Genomic DNA, 20,984 nt, shown 5'->3' with positions numbered 1-20,984 from the left:
TGTTACCGCCCACGGGGGTCTGCGGCCGAAGCCTCCGAAGCTCTGAAGTCGGGTCATTGAGGCCATTCGGCCCATCGAGTGTCGTCTCACCACACGAAGCCTCGCTTTCCTTATCTCAGCAAGAGTTATATATTAAAAATCAACACAATGTAAATAAGTTAAAAAAATATAGATTTCTAACATGGCAGCATTCAAAATAATTCCCGGATGGGAGGTCAAAGTGCGGTTTTTGAGTTCGAGGGGAGGAACCATGTTTTCGTCGAGGACACCATTGGGTCGCCCACGGCAACCAAGGCCCTGGGTGCATCACATTCCTGAGCCCGGCCTGGGCAGTCGCCACGGCAACGGGGCCTTCCCTCAAGGCTCCACCACGGCCTTCACGAACATGGTGTCGTCGGACACGAAGGCGCGCCAGTTGGAGCGGAGGTGGGAGAGGGGCACGAACTGCGGGCAGCCGCTGGCAATGTTCATGGAGAGCTGGGGCCTGCAGAAGGAGGCGGAGTTGGTGTCCGGTTTGAAGGCCGAGACCACTTGGTTATCCCCGTCGCGCTGGTCCAGAAGCTTGAAGGTCACCTGGTGGGGGTGGGGGGGGAAGGAGAGAGAGGAAAACCGTTAACTCCTGCGGTGGGAAACAGGCCCTTCGGCCCATTAGTTTATTTTTTACAGTTACAGCACAGAAACATAGAAACATAGAAATCAGGTGCAGGAGTAGGCCATTCGGCCCTTCGAGCCTGCACCGCCATTCAATATGATCATGGCTGATCATCCAACTCAGTATCCCGTACCTGCCTTCTCTCCATACCCTCTGATCCCCTTTGTCACAAGGGCCACATCTAACTCCCTCTTAAATATAGCCAATGAACTGTGGCCTCAACTACCCTCTGTGGCAGGGAGTTCCAGAGATTCACCACTCTCTGTGTGAAAAATGTTTTTCTCATCTCGGTTTTAAAGGATTTCCCCCTTATCCTTAAGCTGTGACCCCTTGTCCTGGACTTCCCCAACATCGGGAACAATCTTCCTGCATCTAGCCTGTCCAACCCCTTAAGAATTTTGTAAGTTTCTATAAGATCCCCTCTCAATCTCCTAAATTCTAGAGAGTATAAACCAAGTCTATCCAGTCTTTCTTTATAAGACAGTCCTGACATCCCATCCGCTTTGTCCTATTTTTCACACTGTAAGCTTCCTTATCTACGTATCTCCCTCTCCCCCGACTCCCGGTGTGAAGAAGGGTCTCGACCCGAAACGTCGCCCATTCCTTCTCTCCAGAGACGCTGCCTGTCCCGCTGAGCTACCCCAGCATTTTCCCCATCTGCTAGCTTGTTGGCCAGTGCACCATCTCGAGGCCGGTTCCTTTACCTTCTTGCTGAAGGGCCAGTCCAGGATGGAGTCGTACTTGCTCTTCATTATGATCAGGAAGAGAGAGATGTGAGTGTTTGCCCCCAGGCCGTCTCCGTTCAGGTACATCCTCAGGCAGAGCTTGTAGCCACCGTGAGATGTGTAGAATGCTGCAGGGAGGGGGGGGCAAGAGAAAGGCCGTCAACACATTGGCACAATATGTCTCCACTCGCAAACCACACCCTGCTGGAACTTTCAGCCCACACATCATACTCGCAGAATAAGGCCATTCGGCCCATTTAGTCTAGTCTGCCATGGACTTCTGGGCAGTGTTTGTGTCTTTGCACCATTATTGTTTGCTTGTGATGTGTGTGTGTGTGTGTGTGTGTGTGTGTGTGTGTGTGTGTGTGTGTGTGTGTGTGTGTGTGTGTGTGTGTGTGTGTGTGTGTGTGTGTGTGTGTGTGTGTGTGGTGTGAGTGTGTGTGTGTGTGTGTGTGTGTGTGTGTGTGTGTGTGTGTGTGTGTGTGTGTGTGTGAATGTACATGTGTGCGTGAATGTATGTGTGCGTGAGTGTGTGAGAATGTGTGTGTGTGTGTGTGTGTGTGTGTGATGTGTGTGTGTGTGAACGTGTGTGTGTGTGTGTGTGAACGTGTGTGTGTGTGTGTGTGTGTGTGTGTGTGATGTGTGTGTGTGTGTGTGTGTGAACGTGTGTGTGTGTGTGTGTGTGTGTGAATGTACGTGTGTGCGTGAATGTATGTGTGCGTGAGTGTGTGAGAATGTGTGTGTGTGTGTGTGTGTGTGTGTGTGTGTGTGAGAATGTACGTGTGTGTGTGTGTGTGTGTGTGTGTGTGTGTGTGTGTGTGTGTGTGTGTGTGAATGTACGTGTGTGCGTGAAAGTATGTGTGCGTGAGTGTGTGAGAATGTGTGTGTGTGTGTGTGTGTGAGAATGTACGTGTGTGTGTATGAATGTGTATGTGTGCGTGAATGTATGTGCATGAGTGTGTGAGAATGTGTGTGTGTGTGTGCGTGAGTGTGTGAGAATGTGTGTGTGTGTGTGTGTGTGTGTGAGAATGTGTGTGAGAATGTGTGTGAGAATGTGTGTGAGAATGTGTGTGAGAATGTGTGTGTGTGTGTGTGTGTGTGTGTGTGTGTGTGTGTGTGTGTGTGTGTGAATGTGTGTGTGTGTGTATATATGAATGTGTGCGTGAATGTGTATTTGTGTGTGAATGTGTGTGCGTGTGCGCGCATATCTTTGAGCTAATTCCTTTAAAGTACTTCATTTGAGCCTCTACTTCCTGAGAAGATTACGGAGAGTCGGCTTGTCAAGGAGGACTCTCTCGAACGTCTACAGGTGCACAGTAGAGAGCATGCTGACCGGTTGCATCGTGGCTTGGTTCGGCAACTTGAGCGCCCGGGAGCGGAAAAGACTACAAAAAGTAGTAAACGCTGCCCAGTCCATCATCGGCTCTGACCTCCCCACCATCGAGGGGATCTATCACAGTCGCTGCCTCAAAAAGGCTGGCAGCATCATCAAGGACCCACACCATCCTGGCCACACACTCATCTCCCCGCTGCCATCAGGTAGAAGGTACAGGAGCCTGAAATCTGGAACATCCAGGTTCAGGAATAGCTGCTTCCCCCACAGCCATCAGGCTGTTAAACTCAACTCAAACAAAACTCTGATCGATAAATAGCCCATTGCACTTCATCTGTTATTTATAGACAATAGGTGCAGGAGTAGGCCATTCGGCCCTTCGAGCCATTCAATGTGATCCTGGCTGATCATCCCCAATCAGTACCCCGTTCCTGCCTTCTCCCCATATCCCCTGACTCCGCTATTTTTAAGAGCCCTATCTAGCTCTCTCTTGAAAGCATCCAGAGAACCAGCCTCCACCGTCCTCTGAGGCAGAGAATTCCACACCTCTCTGTGAGAAAAAATGTTTCCTCATCTCCGTTCTAAATGGCTTACTCCTTATTCTTAAACTGTGGCCCCTAGTTCTGGACTCCCCCCAACATCGGGAACATGTTTCCCACCTCACTAGGGCATTGTACAACTGCAGAAGGACCTCTGTGCCATTTAACTGTGGTTTTTTTTATTGCTTTTTTTCCCTTTTTCTTTACCACAAATATGTAATATGTGAATATGTGATTCTGTTCGATTCTGTTTGTTTGTTGTTCGTTTGTCTTTTTGCACAAAGTCCGCGAGCATCGCCACTTTTCATTTCACTGCACATCTCGTATGTGTATGTGACAAATAAACTTGACTTGACTTTGCTCCTATACTCAACTCCTCTTGTTATAGAAACATAGAAACATAGAAATTAGGTGCAGGAGTAGGCCATTCGGCCCTTCGAGCCTGCACCGCCATTCAATATGATCATGGCTGATCATCCAACTCAGTATCCCGCACCTGCCTTCTCTCCATACCCTCTGATCCCCTTAGCCACAAGGGCCACATCTAACTCCCTCTTAAATATAGCCAATGAACTGGCCTCGACTACCCTCTGTGGCAGAGAGTTCCAGAGATTCACCACTCTCTGTGTGAAAAAAGTTCTTCTCATCTCGGTTTTAAAGGATTTCCCCCTTATCCTTAAGCTGTGACCCCTTGTCCTGGACTTCCCCAACATCGGGAGCAATCTTCGGGGAAGTCCAGGACAAGGGGTCACAGCTTAAGGATAAGGGGGAAATCCTTTAAAACCGAGATGAGAAGAACTTTTTTCACACAGAGAGTGGTGAATCTCTGGAACTCCCTGCCACAGAGGGTAGTCGAGGCCAGTTCATTGGCTATATTTAAGAGGGAGTTAGATGTGGCCCATGCCATTCGCTTTCTTTACTGCCTGCTGTACCTGTGTGTATATATATATATATTCGTTGGTATATGGTCACACTGATCTGTTCTGTATTTATTCATGCCTGCAATATTCTGTTGTTCTAAAGCAAAGCAAGAATTTCATTGTGCTATCTGGGACACATGACAATAAACTCTCTTGAATCTTGAGCACTTGTTCATTGTTTCTTGTTTCTCCAAAATATTCCAAATGGAATTTAAACTGGAGGTGGTGGATGGAGGACTTAAGCCAGAAAGGGTTATTGGGAAGAAAGAGCTACTTTAAATGTAGTTGCATCTGGTTGGGTAACTATAATAATAATAATGGATGGGATTTATATAGCGCCTTTCTAATACTCAAGGCGCTTTACATCGCATTATTCATTCACTCCTCAGTCACACTCGGTGGTGGTAAGCTACTTCTGTAGCCACAGCTGCCCTGGGGCAGACTGACGGAAGCGTGGCTGCCAATCTGCGCCTACGGCCCCTCCGACCACCACCAATCACTCACACCCATTCACACACATTCACACACAGGCAAAGGTGGGTGAAGTGTCTTGCCCAAGGACACAACGACAGTATGCACTCCAAGCGGGATTCGAACCGGCTACCTTCCGGTTGCCAGCCGAACACTCAGCCCATTGTGCCATCTGTCGTCCCTATAGTTGGGTGGAGATTATTCCATGCTTTAATTGTGCGGGGGAAGAACGAATTGCTGTACACATCTGTCTTTGTGGCTGGGATCACAAATTGGATCGAATGCCCTCGTCTGCTCCTAATTGGTTTGGGTTTGGTGTAGGTCTTGTAGTCTATGTCGAGCTGACCATTTAACATTTTGTAAAAACAGGTCAAACGGTGAGCTTCACGTCTGTCTTGGAGAGGGTTCCTTCCGCCCCAGAGAATTCAGAAGTTTGGTGACACTCGCTTCTCTCTCACAGGTGTTAGTAACAAATCGAGCTGCCTGTCTTTGGACACGTTGGATGGAAGAAATGTTTGTAATTGTGTATGTGTGAATGGGCAGCGGAGACTCACGTGGGGAGATGATGGAAGGAGACCGCCCGTCCGTCGCGTCCCGCATCCTCCGGCTGACCCCGCTGATCGCCCACAACAAGGTCCCATCGTACGAAGAGGTCTCCAGCACCTCCAGGCGACACTGAAGGTCAGCGATCACCACGTCCTTGAGGCCAATCGACTTCTCGTTCTGTCGCACCTGGCACGGGGAGAGAGAGAGATGGATCAACCGAGGGCTCATAGAAACATAGAAACATAGAAATTAGGTGCAGGAGTAGGCCATTCGGCCCTTCGAGCCTGCACCGCCATTCAATATGATCATGGCTGATCATCCAACTCAGTATCCCGTACCTGCCTTCTCTCCATACCCTCTGATCCCCTTAGCCACAAGGGCCACATCTAACTCCCTCTTAAATATAGCCAATGAACTGGCCTCGACTACCCTCTGTGGCAGAGAGTTCCAGAGTTTCACCACTCTCTGTGTGAAAAAAGTTCTTCTCATCTCGGTTTTAAAGGATTTCCCCCTTATCCTTAAGCTGTGACCCCTTGTCCTGGACTTCCCCAACATCGGGAGCAATCTTCCTGCATCTAGCCTGTCCAACTCCTTAAGAATTTTGTAAGTTTCTATAAGATCCCCTCTCAATCTCCTAAATTCTAGTGAGTATAAACCAAGTCTATCCAGTCTTTCTTCATAAGACAGTCCTGACATCCCAGGTATCAGTCTGGTGAACCTTCTCTGCACTTCCTCTAGGGCAATAATGTCCTTCCTCAGATTTGGAGACCAAAACTGTACGCAATACTCCAGGTGTGGTCTCACCAAGACCCTGTACAACTGCAGTAGAACCTCCCTGCTCCTATACTCAAATCCTTTTGCTATGAATGCTAACATACCATTCGCTTTCTTCACTGCCTGCTGCACCTGCATGCCCACTTTCAATGACTGGTGTACCATGACACCCAGGTCTCGCTGCATCTCCCCTTTTCCTAGTCGGCCACCATTTAGATAATAGTCTGTTTTTCTGTTTTTGCCACCAAAATGGATAACCTCACATTTATCCACATTATACTGCATCTGCCAAACATTTGCCCACTCACCCAGCCTATCCAAGTCACCTTGCAGTCTCCTAGCATCCTCCTCACAGCTAACACTGCCCCCCAGCTTAGTGTAATCCGCAAACTTGGAGATATTGCCTTCAATTCCCTCATCCAGATCATTAATATATATTGTAAATAGCTGGGGTCCCAGCACTGAGCCTTGCGGTACCCCACTAGTCACTGCCTGCCATTGTGAAAAGGACCCGTTTACTCCTACTCCTTGCTCGGAGTTGTGGGGAGCGTGTGGCCAGTCCCACCTTCGTGATCAAACGGTCACTTCATTAGCAAGATCAGTTTGACATACATTGTGAGTTTGGGACACTCCCTAACATGAGAGTCATTGCTGCTGCTGCTGATGCTGCTGAACGAGGGTGTTGACTCGAGCTCAGCTCCCTGTTGACAATAGGTGCAGGAGTAGGCCATTCGGCCCTTCGAGCCTGCATCAAAATTCAATAGACAATAGGTGCAGGAGTAGGCCATTCGGCCCTTCGAGCCAGCACCGAAATTCAATAGACAATAGGTGCAGGAGTGGGCCATTCGGCCCTTCGAGCCAGCACCGCCATTCAATGTGATCATGGCTGATCATCCACAATCAGTACCCCATTCCTGCCTTCTCCCCATATCCCCTGACTCCGCTATCTTTAAGAGCTCCATCTAGGGCTAGGGCGTGCAGAACAGAGATGAGGAAAAACTTTTTCACACAGAGAGTTGCAAATCTGTGGAATTCTTTGCCTCAGAAGGCAGTGGAGGCCAATTCTCTGGATACTTTCAAGAGAGAGCTAGATTGGGCTCTTAAAGATAACGGAGTCAGGGGATATGGGGAGAAGGCAGGAACGGGGTACTGATTGTGGACGATCAGCCATGATGGCAATGAATGGCGGTGCAGGCTCGAAGGGCCGAATGGCCTACTCCTGCACCTATTGTCTATTGGCTCCCGGCAACATCCTTGCGAATCTTAACCAAAGCTTCATGTACCCGTTCTGGATTATAGAAACATAGACAATAGGTGCAGGAGGAGGCCATTCGGCCCTTCGAGCCAGCACCATTCGCCATTCACTGTGATCATGGCTGATCGTCCCCAATCAATAACCCGTGCCTGCCTTCTCCCCATATCCCTTGATTCCACTATCCCCTAGAGCTCTATCTAACTCTCTCTTAAATCCATCCAGTGACTTGGCCTCCACTGCCCTCTGAGACAGGGAATTCCACAAATTCACAACTCTCTGGGTGAAAAAGTTTTTTCTCACCTCAATCTTCAATGGCCTCCCCTTCATTCTACGACTGTGTGGCCCCTGGTTCTGGACTCGCCCAACATTAGGAACATTTTTCCTGCATCTAGCTTGTCCAGTCCTTTTATGATTTTACATGTTACTATAAGATCCCCTCCCCCTCATCCTTCTAAACTCCAGTGAATACAAGCCTAGTCTTTCCAATTTGAGTATGAATGAAAATATTTACCTTGTTGGTTAGTTGCGAGATCATTGTGCCTTGTTCCTTTATCCAGTGTTCTTGCTCCAGCACAGTTTGTAATGTGTGGCCCACCTCACGGTTCAACACCGTGACGATGTTTTCGAACGTCTGCAGTTTCACTCTCAGCTCCTCCCGGGAGTTCTCGCCCTCTGCCGCCTCCCGCCACTTGTCGGGCTCCCTCTCCTTCCCATTCCCAGTTCTCCCCTCCAGACTGGGACCTTCAACGGCCTCCTTCCCGACGATCGGCAGGCTCCTGAGAATGCAGGTCAGATGGTGCCCGACGGAGTCTCGAACATGCTCGTCCACCTTCCCACCGCAAATCTGCAAAGATGCGTTTCGTAAGCTCGTGAGGTGCGAATGGTATGTTATCTTTCATAGCAAAAGGATTTGAGTATAGAAACATAGAAATAGGTGCAGGAGTAGGCCATTCGGCCCTTCGAGCCTGCACCGCCATTCAATATGATCGTGGCTGATCATCCAACTCAGTATCCCGTACCTGCCTTCTCTCCATACCCTCTGATCCCCTTAGCCACAAGGGCCACATCTAACTCCCTCTTAAATATAGCCAATGAACTGTGGCCTCGACTACCCTCTGTGGCAGGGAGTTCCAGAGATTCACCACTCTGTGTGAAAAAAGTTCTTCTCATCTCGGTTTTAAAGGATTTCCCCCTTATCCTTAAGCTGTGACCCCTTGTCCTGGACTTCCCCAACATCGGGAGCAATCTTCCTGCATCTAGCCTGTCCAACCCCTTAAGAATTTTGTAAGTTTCTATAAGATCCCCTCTCAATCTCCTAAATTCTAGAGAGTATAAACCAAGTCTATCCAGTCTTTCTTCATATGAAAGTCCTGACATCCCAGGAATCAGTCTGGTGAACCTTCTCTGTATTCCCTCTATGGCTATAATGTCCTTCCTCAGATTTGGAGACCAAAACTGTACGTAATACTCCAGGTGTGGTCTCACCAAGACCCTGTACAACTGCAGTAGACCCTCCCTGCTCCTATACTCAAATCCTTTTGCTATGAAAGCTAACATACCATTCGCTTTCTTCACTGCCTATAGGAGCAGGGAGGTTCTACTGCAGTTGTACAGGGTCTTGGTGAGACCACACCTGGAGTATTGCGTGCAGTTTTGGTCCCCTAATTTTCTATGTATCTATGTATCTATGTGAGTCACAGGAGCAGAATTAGGCCACTTTGTCCCATTGAATCTAAGAACGCAGGTACAGCAGGCAGTGAATAAAGCGAATGACATGTTGGCCCTCATAGCAAGAGGATAAGAGCAAAGAGGTCCTTCTGCAGGTGCACAGGGCCCTAGTGAGACCACACCTGGAGCATTGTGTGCAGTTTTGGTCCCCTAATTTGAGGAAGGACATTCTTGCTATTGAGGGAGTGCAGCGCAGGTTCACCAGGTTAATTCCCGGGATGGCGGGACTGTCATATGCTGAGAGAATGGAGCGGCTGGGCTTGCATACTCTGGAGTTTAGAAGGATGAGAGGGCATCTTATTGAAACTTGTAAGATTATTAAGGGTTTGGACACGCTAGAGGCAGGAAACATGTTCCCGATGTTGGGGGGAGTCCAGAACCAGGGGCCACACACAGTTTAAGAATAAGGGGTAGGCCATTTAGAACGGAGACGAGGAAACACATTTTCACACATGGAGTGGTGAGTCTGTGGAATTCTCTGCCTCAGAGGGCGGTGGAGTCCGGTTCTCTGGATACTTTCAAGAGAGAGCTAGATAGGGCTCTTAAAGATAGCGGAGTCAGGGGATATGGGGGAGAAAGGCAGGAACGGGGTACTGGTTGTGGATGATCAGCCATGATTATATTGGTCACTGTACCAATCAGTCCCACCTCCAACCAAGTGTTTGTACCGGCTTCAAGGTGGCCTTGTTGAGTTTCGTTGTCTGTAACTGGTTTTCACCTGGCCCACAGCTAACAATGGCCTGTTTCCTTTACCATCGATACTTTTTTTGTGCACATCTTCCATTGATTTGTTCTGTAATCCCCGCACACTAACCCTATCCTACACCCACTAGGGACAATTTTTACATTTACCAAGCCAATTAACCTACAGACACGCACGTCTTTGGAGCGTGGGAGGAAACCGAAGATCTTGTAGGGTAAATGGTAGGGAATTGAAGAATGCAGGTGAACAGAGGGATCTGGGAATAACTGTGCACAGTTCCCTGAAAGTGGAATCTCATGTAGATAGGGTGGTAAAGAAAGCTTTTGGTGTGCTGGCCTTTATAAATCAGAGCATTGAGTATAGAAGTTGGGATGTAATGTTAAAATTGTACAAGGCATTGGTGAGGCCAATTCTGGAGTATGGTGTACAATTTTGGTCGCCTAATTATAGGAAGGATGTCAACAAAATAGAGAGAGTACAGAGGAGATTTACTAGAATGTTGCCTGGGTTTCAGCAACTAAGTTACAGAGAAAGGTTGAACAAGTTAGGGCTTTATTCTTTGGAGTGCAGAAGGTTAAGGGGGGACTTGATAGAGGTCTTTAAAATGATGAGAGGGATAGACAGAGTTGACGTGGAAAAGCTTTTCCCACTGAGAATAGGGAAGATTCAAACAAGGGGACATGACTTGAGAATTAAGGGACAGAAGTTTAGGGGTAACATGAGGGGGAACTTCTTTACTCAGAGAGTGGTAGCTGTGTGGAATGAGCTTCCAGTGAAGGTGGTGGAGGCAGGTTCGTTTTTATCATTTAAAAATAAATTGGATAGTTATATGGACGGGAAAGGAATGGAGGGTTATGGTCCGAGCGCAGGTATATGGGACTAGGGGAGAATACGTGTTCGGCACGGACTAGAAGGGTCGAGATGGCCTGTTTCCGTGCTGTAATTGTTATATGGTTATATGGTTATCTTGGGGGAAACCCACGCAGGTCACGTGCAAACTCCGTACAGACAGCACCCGTAGTCGGGATCGAACCCGGGTCTCCGGCGCTGTAAGGCACCGCGATCGCCCAGCGGTTTTCCCTGACTCTCAGTCTGAAGAAGGGTCTCGACCCGAAACATCGCCCACTCCTTCTCTCCAGAGATGCTGCCTGTCCCGCCCAGTTACTCCAGCAATTTGTGTCTATCTTCGATTTAAACCAGCATCTGCAGTTCTTTCCTACATGTTCAGACAAGGACCCGGACTATGGTTATAGGGCTAGTCCCGCCGAATGAATGGCCTGATACTCACCGACTCTGTGCAGCCGACCACACTAAAGGGGCACTGCTGAAAGTTCAGCTCGCAGGACATCTTGTGCTTTGCCTGAAACATCAAGAACAAACTCCATGACAGTCTGAAGAAGGATCCCGACCTGATACGTCACACATTCCGCCTGTCCCGCTGAGTTATATAGATACATAGAAAATAGGTGCAGGAGTAGGCCATTCGGCCCTTCGAGTCTGCACCGCCATTCAATATGATCATGGCTGATCATCCAACTCAGTATCCCGTACCTGCCTTCTCTCCATACCCCCTGATCCCTTTAGCCACAAGGGCCACATCTAACTCCCTCTTAAATATAGCCAATGAACTGGCCTCAACTACCCTCTGTGGCAGAGAGTTCCAGAGATTCACCACTCTCTGTGTGAAAAAGTTTCTTCTCATCTCGGTCCTAAAGGATTTCCCCCTTATCCTTAAGCTGTGACCCCTTGTCCTGGACTTCCCCAACATCGGGAACAATCTTCCTGCATCTAGCCTGTCCAACCCCATAAGAATTTTGTACGTTTCTATAAGATCCCCTCTCAATCTCCTAAATTCTAGCGAGTATAAGCCAAGTCTATCCAGTCTTTCTTCATATGAAAGTCCTGACATCCCAGGAATCAGTCTGGTGAACCTTCTCTGTACTCCCTCTATGGCAAGAATGTCTTTCCTCAGATTAGGAGACCAAAACTGTACGCAATACTCCAGGTGTGGTCTCACCAAGACCCTGTACAACTGCAGTAGAACCTCCCTGCTCCTATACTCAAATCCCTTTGCTATGAAAGCTAACATACCATTCGCTTTCTTCACTGCCTGCTGCACCTGCATGCCCACTTTCAATGACTGGTGTACCATGACACCCAGGTCTCACTGCATCTCCCCTTTTCCTAATCGGCCACCATTTAGATAATAGTCTGCTTTCCTGTTTTTGCCACTAAAGTGGATAACCTCACATTTATCCACATTATACTGCATCTGCCAAACATTTGCCCACTCACCCAGCCTATCCAAGTCACCTTGTCCTGGGCCTCCTCCATATTACAGAGTGTCACAGAGTGAAAACAGGCCCTTCGGCCCAACTTGCCCATACCGGCCAACATGTCCCAGCTGCACTTGCCCCACATACCTGCCCCTGGTCAAATATTCCTCTACCATAACCCGTTAAATGTTTCTTAAACATTTAGTCCCAGCCTCAACCACCTCCTCCGGCAGCTCGTTCCATACACCCAACACCCCTTTGCGTGAAAAAGTTACCCCTCAGATTCTCATTAAATCTTTTCCCCATCACCTTAAACAATAGACAATAGACAATAGGTGCACGAGGAGGCCATTTGGCCCAATCAGTACCCCGTTCCTGCCTTCTCCCCATATCCCCTGACTCCGCTATCTTTAAGAGCCCTATCTAGCTCTCTGTTGAAAGCATCCAGAGAATTGGCCTCCACCGCCCCCTGAGGCAGAGAATACCACAGACTCACAACTCTCTGGGTGAAAAAGTGTTTCCTCATCTCCGTTCTAAATGGCTTACCCCTTATTCGTAAACTGCGGCCCAAGCAGTCTTTCCAGGTGAGACAGAGGTTCACCTGCACCTCCTCCAACCTCATCTATTGCATCCACTGTTCCAGGTGTCAGCTGCTCTACATCGGTGAGACCAAGCGCAGGCTCGGCGATCACTTCGCCCAACACCTCCGCTCGGTTCGCAATAACTAACCAGATCTCCCGGTGGCCCAGCACTTCAACTCCCCCTCCCATTCCCAATCCGACCTTTCTGTCCTGGGCCTCCTCCATGGCCAGAGTGAGTCCCACCGCAAATTGGAGGAGCAGCTCCTCATATTTCGCTTGGGCAGTTTACACCCCAGCGGTATGAACATTGACTTCTCCAATTTCAGGTAGTCCCTACTTTCTCCTCCCCTTCCCAGCTCTCCCTCAGCCCACTGTCTCCACCTCTTCCTTTAATAATAATAATAATAATACATTTTATTTATGGGCGCCTTTCAAGAGTCTCAAGGACACCTTACAAAAATTGAGCATGTAGAGGAAAAACATGTAAGGGGAATGAAATAAATAGTAGAGACATGACTAGTACACAAAGTAAAGACAGAATTCAATACAAAACACGGTATGAGGCAATTCAAGCACAGATGAAAAGGGAGGGGGACGTGGGGCTAAGGATAGGCAGAGGTGAAGAGATGGGTCTTGAGGCGGGACTGGAAGATGGTGAGGGACACGGAATTGCGGATCAGTTGGGGGAGGGAGTTCCAGAGCCTGGGACCTGCCCTGGAGAAGGCTCTGTCCCCAAAACTGCGGAGGTTGGACTTGTGGATGGAGAGGAGACCGGCTGATGTGGATCTGAGGGACCGTGAGGGTTGGTAGGGGGAGAGGAGGTCAGTGAGATATGGGGGGGCCAGATGGTGGAGGGCTTTGTAGGTGAGGGCCAGGATTTTGTAGGTGATCCGGTGGGAGATGGGAAGCCAGTGAAGTTGTTTGAGGACTGGAGTGATGTGATGCCAGGATTTGGTGTGGGTGATGAGTCGGGCGGCTGCGTTCTGGACCAGTTGGAGTCGGTTGATGTAGGTTGATGATTTCTTCTTCCCGCCCCTCCCCCCAACCCCACATCAGTCTGAAGAAGGGTCTGGACCCGAAACGTCGCCTATTCCTTCGCTCCATAGATGCTGCCTCACCCGCTGAGTTTCTCCAGCATTTTTGTCTACCTTCGATTTTCCAGCATCTGCAGTTCCTTCTTAAAGAACCATCATGTGTTGTGTTCTTTAGATTCGTGTGTCTATAGGGTAACTCGAATCGCACTCCCACCAATATGTGCATGTGACAATAAATGGAACTTGAACTTGAACTCGAAAGAACAGAGAAAGGTTTTACCTCGAATTCTCTCAATGGCCCAGTCCAACTGCAGCTCGGGTTTATACAAGACACCTCCAGATTCAAGATTTCCTTTGCTATTGCTCTGTCACTAAAACACTGAGAAAACGGGAAGCAAAAAATGGTCAATTAACACTAGCTTTTTTAATCATATTTTATAATTAGTTTAGTTTAGAGATACAGCGTGGAAACAGGCCCTTTGGCGCTCCGAGTCCGCTCCGACCAGCGATTACCCCATACACTAACACACACACACACACACACTAGGGACAATTTGCACTTATACCAAGCCAATTAACCTACAAACCTGTACCTCTTTGGAGTGTGGGAGGAAAGCGAAGATCTCGGAGAAACATAGAACCATAGAAATTAGGTGCAGGAGTAGGCCATTCGGCCCTTCGAGCCTGCACCGCCATTCAATATGATCATGGCTGATCATCCAACTCAGTATCCCGTACCTGCCTTCTCTCCATACCCTCTGATCCCCTTAGCCACAAGGGCCACATCTAACTCCCTCTTAAATATAGCCAATGAACTGGCCTCGACTACCCTCTGTGGCAGAGAGTTCCAGAGATTCACCACTCTCTGTGTGAAAAATGTTTCCTGCCTCTAGTGGGTCCAAACCCTTAATAATCTTATTTGCTTCAATGAGATACCCGAGATGAGAAAAAAGTTCTTCTCATCTCGGTTTTAAAGGATTTCCCCCTTATCCTTAAGCTGTGACCCCTTGTCCTGGACTTCCCCAACATCGGGAGCAATCTTCCTGCATCTAGCCTGTCCAACCCCTTAAGAATTTTGTATGTTTCTATAAGATCCCCTCTCAACTCCTAAATTCTAGAGAGTATAAACCAAGTCTATCCAGTCTTTCTTCATAAGACAGTCCTGACATCCCAGGAATCAGTCTGGTGAACCTTCTCTGTACTCCCTCTAGGGCAATAATGTCCTTCCTCAGATTTGGAGACCAAAACTGTACGCAATACCCCAGGTGTGGTCTCACCAAGACCCTGTACAACTGCAGTAGAACCTCCCTGCTCCTATACTCAAATCCTTTTGCTATGAAAGCTAACATACCATTCGCTTTCTTCACTGCCTGCTGCACCTGCATGCCTACTTTCAATGACTGGTGTACCATGACACCCAGGTCTCGCTGCATCTCCCCTTTTCCTAGTCGGCCACCATTTAGATAATAGTCTGCTTTCCTGTTTTTGCCACCAAAATGGATAACCTCACGCATGTCAAGGGGAGAACGTGCAAACTCCTTAAATAATAGAATTTGTGGAATTCTCTGCCACAGAGGACAGTGGAGGCAGATTCACTGGATGTATTTTCAAGAGAGTTAGATAGAGCTCTAGGGGCTAGTGGAATCAAGGGATATGGGGGAAGTCAGGAACGGGCTACTGATTGTGGACAATCAGCCACGATTACATTGAATGGCGGTGCTGGCTCAAAGGGCCGAATGACAATAGACAATAGGTGCAGGAGTAGGCCATTCGGCCCTTCGAGCCAGCTGATCATCCCCAATCAGTACCCCGTTCCTGCCTTCTCCCCATATCCCCTGACTCTGCTATCTTTAAGAGCCCTAACTAGCTCTCTCTTGAAAATATCCAGAGAACCGACCTCCACTGCCCTCTGAGGCAGAGAATTCCACAGACTCACACAAATCTCTGTGTGAAAAATTGTTTCCTCATCTCCGCTCTAAACGGCTTACCCCTTACTCATAAACTGGGGCCCCTGGTTCTGGACTCCCCCAACATCGGGAACATGTTTCCTGCCTCTAGCGTGTCCAAACCCTTAATAATCTTATATGTTTCAATAAGATAACCTCTCATCCTTCTAAACTCCAGAGTGTACAAGCCCAGCTGCTCCATTCTCCCAGCATATGACAGTCCCGCCATCCCGGGAATTAACCTTGTAAACCTTCGCTGCACTCCCTCAATAGCAAGAATGTCCTACCCCAAATTTGGAGACCAAAACTGCACACAATACTCCAGGTGTGGTCTCACTAGGGCCCTGTACAACTGCAGAAGGATCACTTTGCTCCTATACTCAACTTCATATAACCATATAACATATAACAATTACAGCACGGAAACAGGCCATCTCGGCCCTACAAGTCCGTGCCGAACAACTTTTTTCCCTTAGTCCCACCTGCCTGAACTCATACCATAACCCTCCATTCCCTTCTCATCCATATGCCTATCCAATTTATTTTTAAATGATACCAACGAACCTGCCGCCACCACTTCCATTGGAAGCTCATTCCACACCGCTACCACTCTCTGAGTAAAGAAGTTCCCCCTCATGTTACCCCTAAACTTCTGTCCCTTAATTCTGAAGTCATGTCCTCTTGTTTGAATCTTCCCTATTCTCAAAGGGAAAAGCTTGATCACATCAACTCTGTCTATCCCTCTCATCATTTTAAAGACCTCTATCAAGTCCCCCCTTAACCTTCTGCGCTCCAGAGAATAAAGACCTAACTTATTCAACCTATCTCTGTAACTTAGTTGTTGAAACTCAGGCAACATTCTAGTAAATCTCCTCTGTACTCTCTCTATTTTGTTGACATCCTTCCTATAATTGGGCGACCAAAATTGTACACCATACTCCAGATTTGGTCTCACCAATGCCTTGTACAATTTTAACATTACATCCCAGCTTCTATACTCAATGCTCTGATTTATAAAGGCTAGCATACCAAAAGCTTTCTTTACCACCCTATCTATATGAGATTCCACCTTCAAGGAACTATGCACAGTTATTCCCAGATCCCTCTGTTCAACTGTATTCTTCAATTCCCTACCATTTATCATGTACGTCCTATTGTTATGAAGGCAAACATGCCATTCGCCGTCTGTAAATTGTCCCTAGTGTGTTGGATGGAGTAATGAAAGGGTGACTCGATGGGCCGAAGGGCCTGTTTGCACGCTGTGAACATTCTGGTAAAACGGAGACTCGAGGAACTGCAGACACTGGTTTACAAATAAAAGTAACAAAAAGTGCCGGAGTAACTCAGCGGGACGGGCAGCATTTCTGGAGAGATGGAACGGGTGTCGTTTCAGGTCGAGAGACTTCCTCAGACAAAGTCTCGACCCAAAACATCAGCCACTCCTTCTCTCCAGAGACGCTGCCTGTTACTCCGGCATTTTCCACCTAACACAGAGTTTACTCTTAAACAGAGTCGAATTTACTTACTTTTTCAAACGTGTCGACTGAACCATTCTCAAATATTTCTTTATCTCTCACGCAAGACGGGCACATCATCAATTCTTTCCTGTGAAAGAGAATAAAAATGTAATCGACTTGTAGACTATTGAATAAATGTACCTGGAGTATTGTGTGCAGTTTTGGTCCCCTAATTTGAGGAAGGACATTCTTGCTATTGAGGGAGTGCAGCGTAGGTTCACCAGGTTAATTCCCGGGATGGCGGGACTGTCATATGCTGGGAGAATGGAGCGGCTGGGCTTGTGTACTCTGGAGTTTAGAAGGATGAGTGGGTATCTTATTGAAACATATAAGATTATTAAGGGTTTGGACACGCTAGAGGCAGGAAAATGTTCCCGATGTTGGGGGAGTCCAGAACCCAGTTTAAGAATAAGGGGTCGGCCATTTAGAACGGAGACGAGGAGACACTTTTTCTCACAGAGAGTTGTGAGTCTGTGGAATTCTCTGCCTGGTGGAGGCCGGTTCTCTGGATACTTTCAAGAGAGAGCTAGATGGGGCTCTTAAAGATAGCGGAGTCAGGGGATATGGGGAGAAGGCAGGAACGGGGTACTGATTGTGGATGATCAGCCATGATCACATTGAATGGCGGTGCTGGCTGGAAGGGCTGAATGGCCTACTCCTGCTTCTGTTGTCTATTGTCTAATGTTAATAATAGTTCTCGATTCACCTACTCTGGGCAAGGGACTCCTCTTAGGTCCGGTCCACCGGAACTGTTTCTGTCGCGTTTTAGAATCCTCTTAATCAGGAAGAGTTTTTCCGCTAACCAGTCCTCAAAGGGTGGCGCAGCCCCGGGTTCGATCTCGACTACGGGCGCTGTCTGTACGGAGTTTGGAGGTTCTCCCTGTGGCCTGCGTGGGTGTTCTCCGGGCCCTTTGGTTTCCTCCCACTAGTCATGGAGTGATACAGTGTGGAAACAGGCCCTTCGGCCCATCTGGCCCGCACCGGCCAACAATGTCCCAGCTACACTGGTCCCAAGGATACCCACAGTATGCAAAGAGTCGCTACCTAAAGGGCGGCGGCAATGTTCACAAAGTATGCACGTCGCTACCTAAAGGGCGGGGGCGAATAACCATATAACAATTACAGCACGGAAACAGGCCATCTCGGCCCTACAAGTCCGTGCCGAACAACTTTTTTCCCTTAGTCCCACCTGCCTGCACTCATACCATAACCCTCCATTCCCTTCTCATCCATATGCCTATCCAATTTATTTTTAAATGATACCAACGAACCTGCCGCCATCACTTCCACGGGAAGCTCATTCCACACCGCTACCACTCTCTGAGTAAAGAAGTTCCCCCTCATGTTACCCCTAAACTTCTGTCCCTTAATTCTGAAGTCATGTCCTCTTGCTTGAATCTTCTTTATTCTCAAAGGGAAAAGCTTGATCACGTCAACTCTGTCTATCCCTCTCATCATTTTAAAGACCTCTATCAAGTCCCCCCTTAACCTTCTGCGCTCCAGAGAATAAAGCCCTAACTTATTCAACCTTTCTCTGTAACTTAGTTGCTGAAACCCAGGCAACATTCTAGTAAATCTCCTCTGTACTCTCTCTATTCTGTTGACATCCTTCCTATAATTGGGCGACCAAAATTGTACACCATACTCCAGATTTGGTCTCACCAATGCCTTGTACAATTTTAACATTACATCCCAGCTTCTATACTCAATGCTCTGATTTATAAAGGCTAGCATACCAAAAGCTTTCTTTACCACCCTATCTATATGAGATTCCACCTTCAAGGAACTATGCACGGCTCCCCTTTATTCTAAGACTGTGGCCCCTGGTTCTGGACTCGCCCAACATTGGGAACATTTTTCCTGCATCTAGCTTGTCCAGTCCTTTTATAATTTTACATGTTTCTATAAGATCCCCCCCCTCATCCTTCTAAACTCCAGTGAATACAAGTCTAGTCTTTTCAATCTTTCCTCATATGACAGTCCCGCCATCTCAGGGATCAATCTCGTGAACCTACGCTGCATTGCCTCAATCACAAGGATGTCCTTCCTCAAATTAGGAGACCAAAACTGTACACAATACTCCAGATGTGATCTCACCAGAGCCCTGTACAACTGCAGAAGAACCTCTCTACTCCTATACTGAAATCCTCTTGTTATGAAGGCCAACATTCCATTAGCTTTCTTCACTGCCTGCTGTACCTGTAAGCCAACTTTCAGTGACCGGTGTACAAGGACACCCAGGTCTCGCTGTACCTCCCCCTTACCTAACCTAACCCCATTGAGATAATAATCTGCCCCCTTGTTTTTGCCACCAAAGTGTATAACCCCACATTTATCTATATTATACTGTACCTGCCACGCATCTGCCCACTCACTCAACCTGTCCAGGTCACCCTGCAACCTCCTAACATCCTCTTCATAGTTCACACTGCCACCCAGCTTTGTGTCATCCGCAAACTTGCTAGTGTGGCTCCTAATTCCCTCTTCCAAATCATTAATGTATATGGTAAACAGTAGCGGCCTCAACACCGAGCCTTGTGGCACTCCACTCGCCACTGCCTGCCATACCTCTATAAGATCACCCCTCATCCTCCTGAGCTCCAAGGAATAGAGTCCCAGCCTACTCAACCTCTCCCTATAGCTCACACCCTCCAGTCCTGGCAACATCTTTGAAAGTAAGCGTGCAGGTACAGCAGGCAGTGAAGAAAGCGAATGGCATGTTATAAAAGGATTTGAGTATAGGAGCAGGGAGGTTCTACTGCACTTGTACAGGGTCTTGGTGAGACCACACCTGCAGTATTGCGTACAGTTTTGGTCTCCTAATCTGAGGAAAGACATTCTTGCCATAGAGGGAGTACAGAGAAGGTTCACCAGACTGATTCCTGGGATGTCAGGACTTTCATATGAAGAAAGACTGGATAGACTCAGTTTGTACTCGCTAGAATTTAGAAGATTGAGGGGGGATCTTATAGAAACTTACAAAATTCTCAAGGGGTTGGACAGGCTAGATGCAGGAAGATTGTTCCCGATGTTGGGGAAGTCCAGGACAAGGGGTCACAGTTTAAGGATAAGGGGGAAATCATTGGGCTGGTTTCCATGCTGTCGGATGAGGATAGGCGTGTATTGTGACGAATGTTACGGGTGGAGAGCGTCGGGGGTCGTTGTGACAACGTACAGCACTTTCTCGTGGCAGGCCCGGCAGAATTGGTGGCCGCACTCGGTCTGGACCGGGTCGCGCATCAGCAGGCCGCACGCCCCGCAGTAGTACTTGCGGTCGCATTCCTGGACCGCGCCGGCTTCGTAGCCCCCGTCGCTCTCCACCTCGTCCCCGGCAAACGTGCGCAGGGGGGCCTCCTTCTCCACGCACACCGACTGGTAGAGCTGGGGCCCCTCGTCCCGTCTCAGAGCGATCACGCTCATGCCCGACTCTGCCGATGCTCCCTTCTTCAACCTTAAACCCAGCGAAACAAACAAAAAAATTACATTCCTGCGTAACCCTTATCATCCTTCCCCCCCCCCCCCCCGACTCCTCGAGCCAACACCGCCATTCAATGTGATCATGGCTGATCATCCCCAATCAGTACCCCGTTCCTGCCTTCTCCCCATATCCCCTGAATCCACTATCTTTAAGAGCCCTATCTAACTCTCTCTTGAAAGTATCCAGAGAACCGGCCTCCACCAGGCAGAGAATTCCACAGACTCACAACTCCCTGGGTGAAATTTTTTTTCTCGTCTCCGTTGTAAATGGCTAACCCCTTATTCTTAAACTGTGTGTGGCCCCTGGTTCTGGACTCCTCCAACATCGGGAACATGTTTCCTGCCTCTAGCGTGTCCAAACCCTTAACAATCTTATATGTTTCAATAAGATGCCCTCTCATCCTTCTAAACTCCAGAGTGTACAAGCCCAGCCGCTCCACTCTCTTCATCTCTTCACCTCTGCCTATCCTTAGCCCCACGTCCCCCTCCCTTTTCATCTGTGCATTA

The 20,984-nt window shown here is 48.2% G+C and overlaps 1 protein-coding gene across 1 annotated transcript; it reads right to left on the bottom strand.

Annotated features, from left to right (window-relative positions):
- Positions 1-63: 63 nt before the first annotated feature.
- LOC116989784 (TNF receptor-associated factor 2-like) lies at positions 64-20,480 on the bottom strand. The gene is made up of 8 exons (XM_033047361.1): positions 20,176-20,480; positions 17,010-17,088; positions 13,818-13,916; positions 10,935-11,006; positions 7,727-8,059; positions 5,195-5,372; positions 1,357-1,505; positions 64-573 (listed from the first exon to the last, which is right to left on the bottom strand). Exons 1-8 carry the CDS (start codon positions 20,418-20,420, stop codon positions 358-360), a joined length of 1,371 nt encoding a protein of 456 aa, XP_032903252.1. The 5' UTR covers positions 20,421-20,480; the 3' UTR covers positions 64-357.
- Between the last annotated feature and the right edge of the window lie 504 nt (positions 20,481-20,984).

Source organism: Amblyraja radiata, chromosome 30, assembly GCF_010909765.2.
Source record: "Amblyraja radiata isolate CabotCenter1 chromosome 30, sAmbRad1.1.pri, whole genome shotgun sequence".
In the NCBI taxonomy this organism is placed as follows: Eukaryota; Metazoa; Chordata; class Chondrichthyes; order Rajiformes; family Rajidae; genus Amblyraja; species Amblyraja radiata.
The sequence above is the reverse complement of the archived record's forward strand: the minus strand, read 5'-3'. Positions and strand labels throughout refer to the sequence as shown.

What these genes read in the sequence shown, in the direction of transcription:
- LOC116989784 (XM_033047361.1), bottom strand. Translation starts at nt 20,420, where the DNA reads ATGAGCGTGATCGCTCTGAGACGGGACGAGGGGCCCCAGCTCTACCAG. An exon ending in TCTCGCAACTAACCAACAAG is followed by an intron (nt 5,373 to 7,726) that starts GTAAATATTTTC and finishes TCCCCGTGCCAG; the next exon opens with GTGCGACAGAACGAGAAGTC. An exon ending in TCCTTCCATCATCTCCCCAC is followed by an intron (nt 1,506 to 5,194) that starts GTGAGTCTCCGC and finishes CCCTCCCTGCAG; the next exon opens with CATTCTACACATCTCACGGT.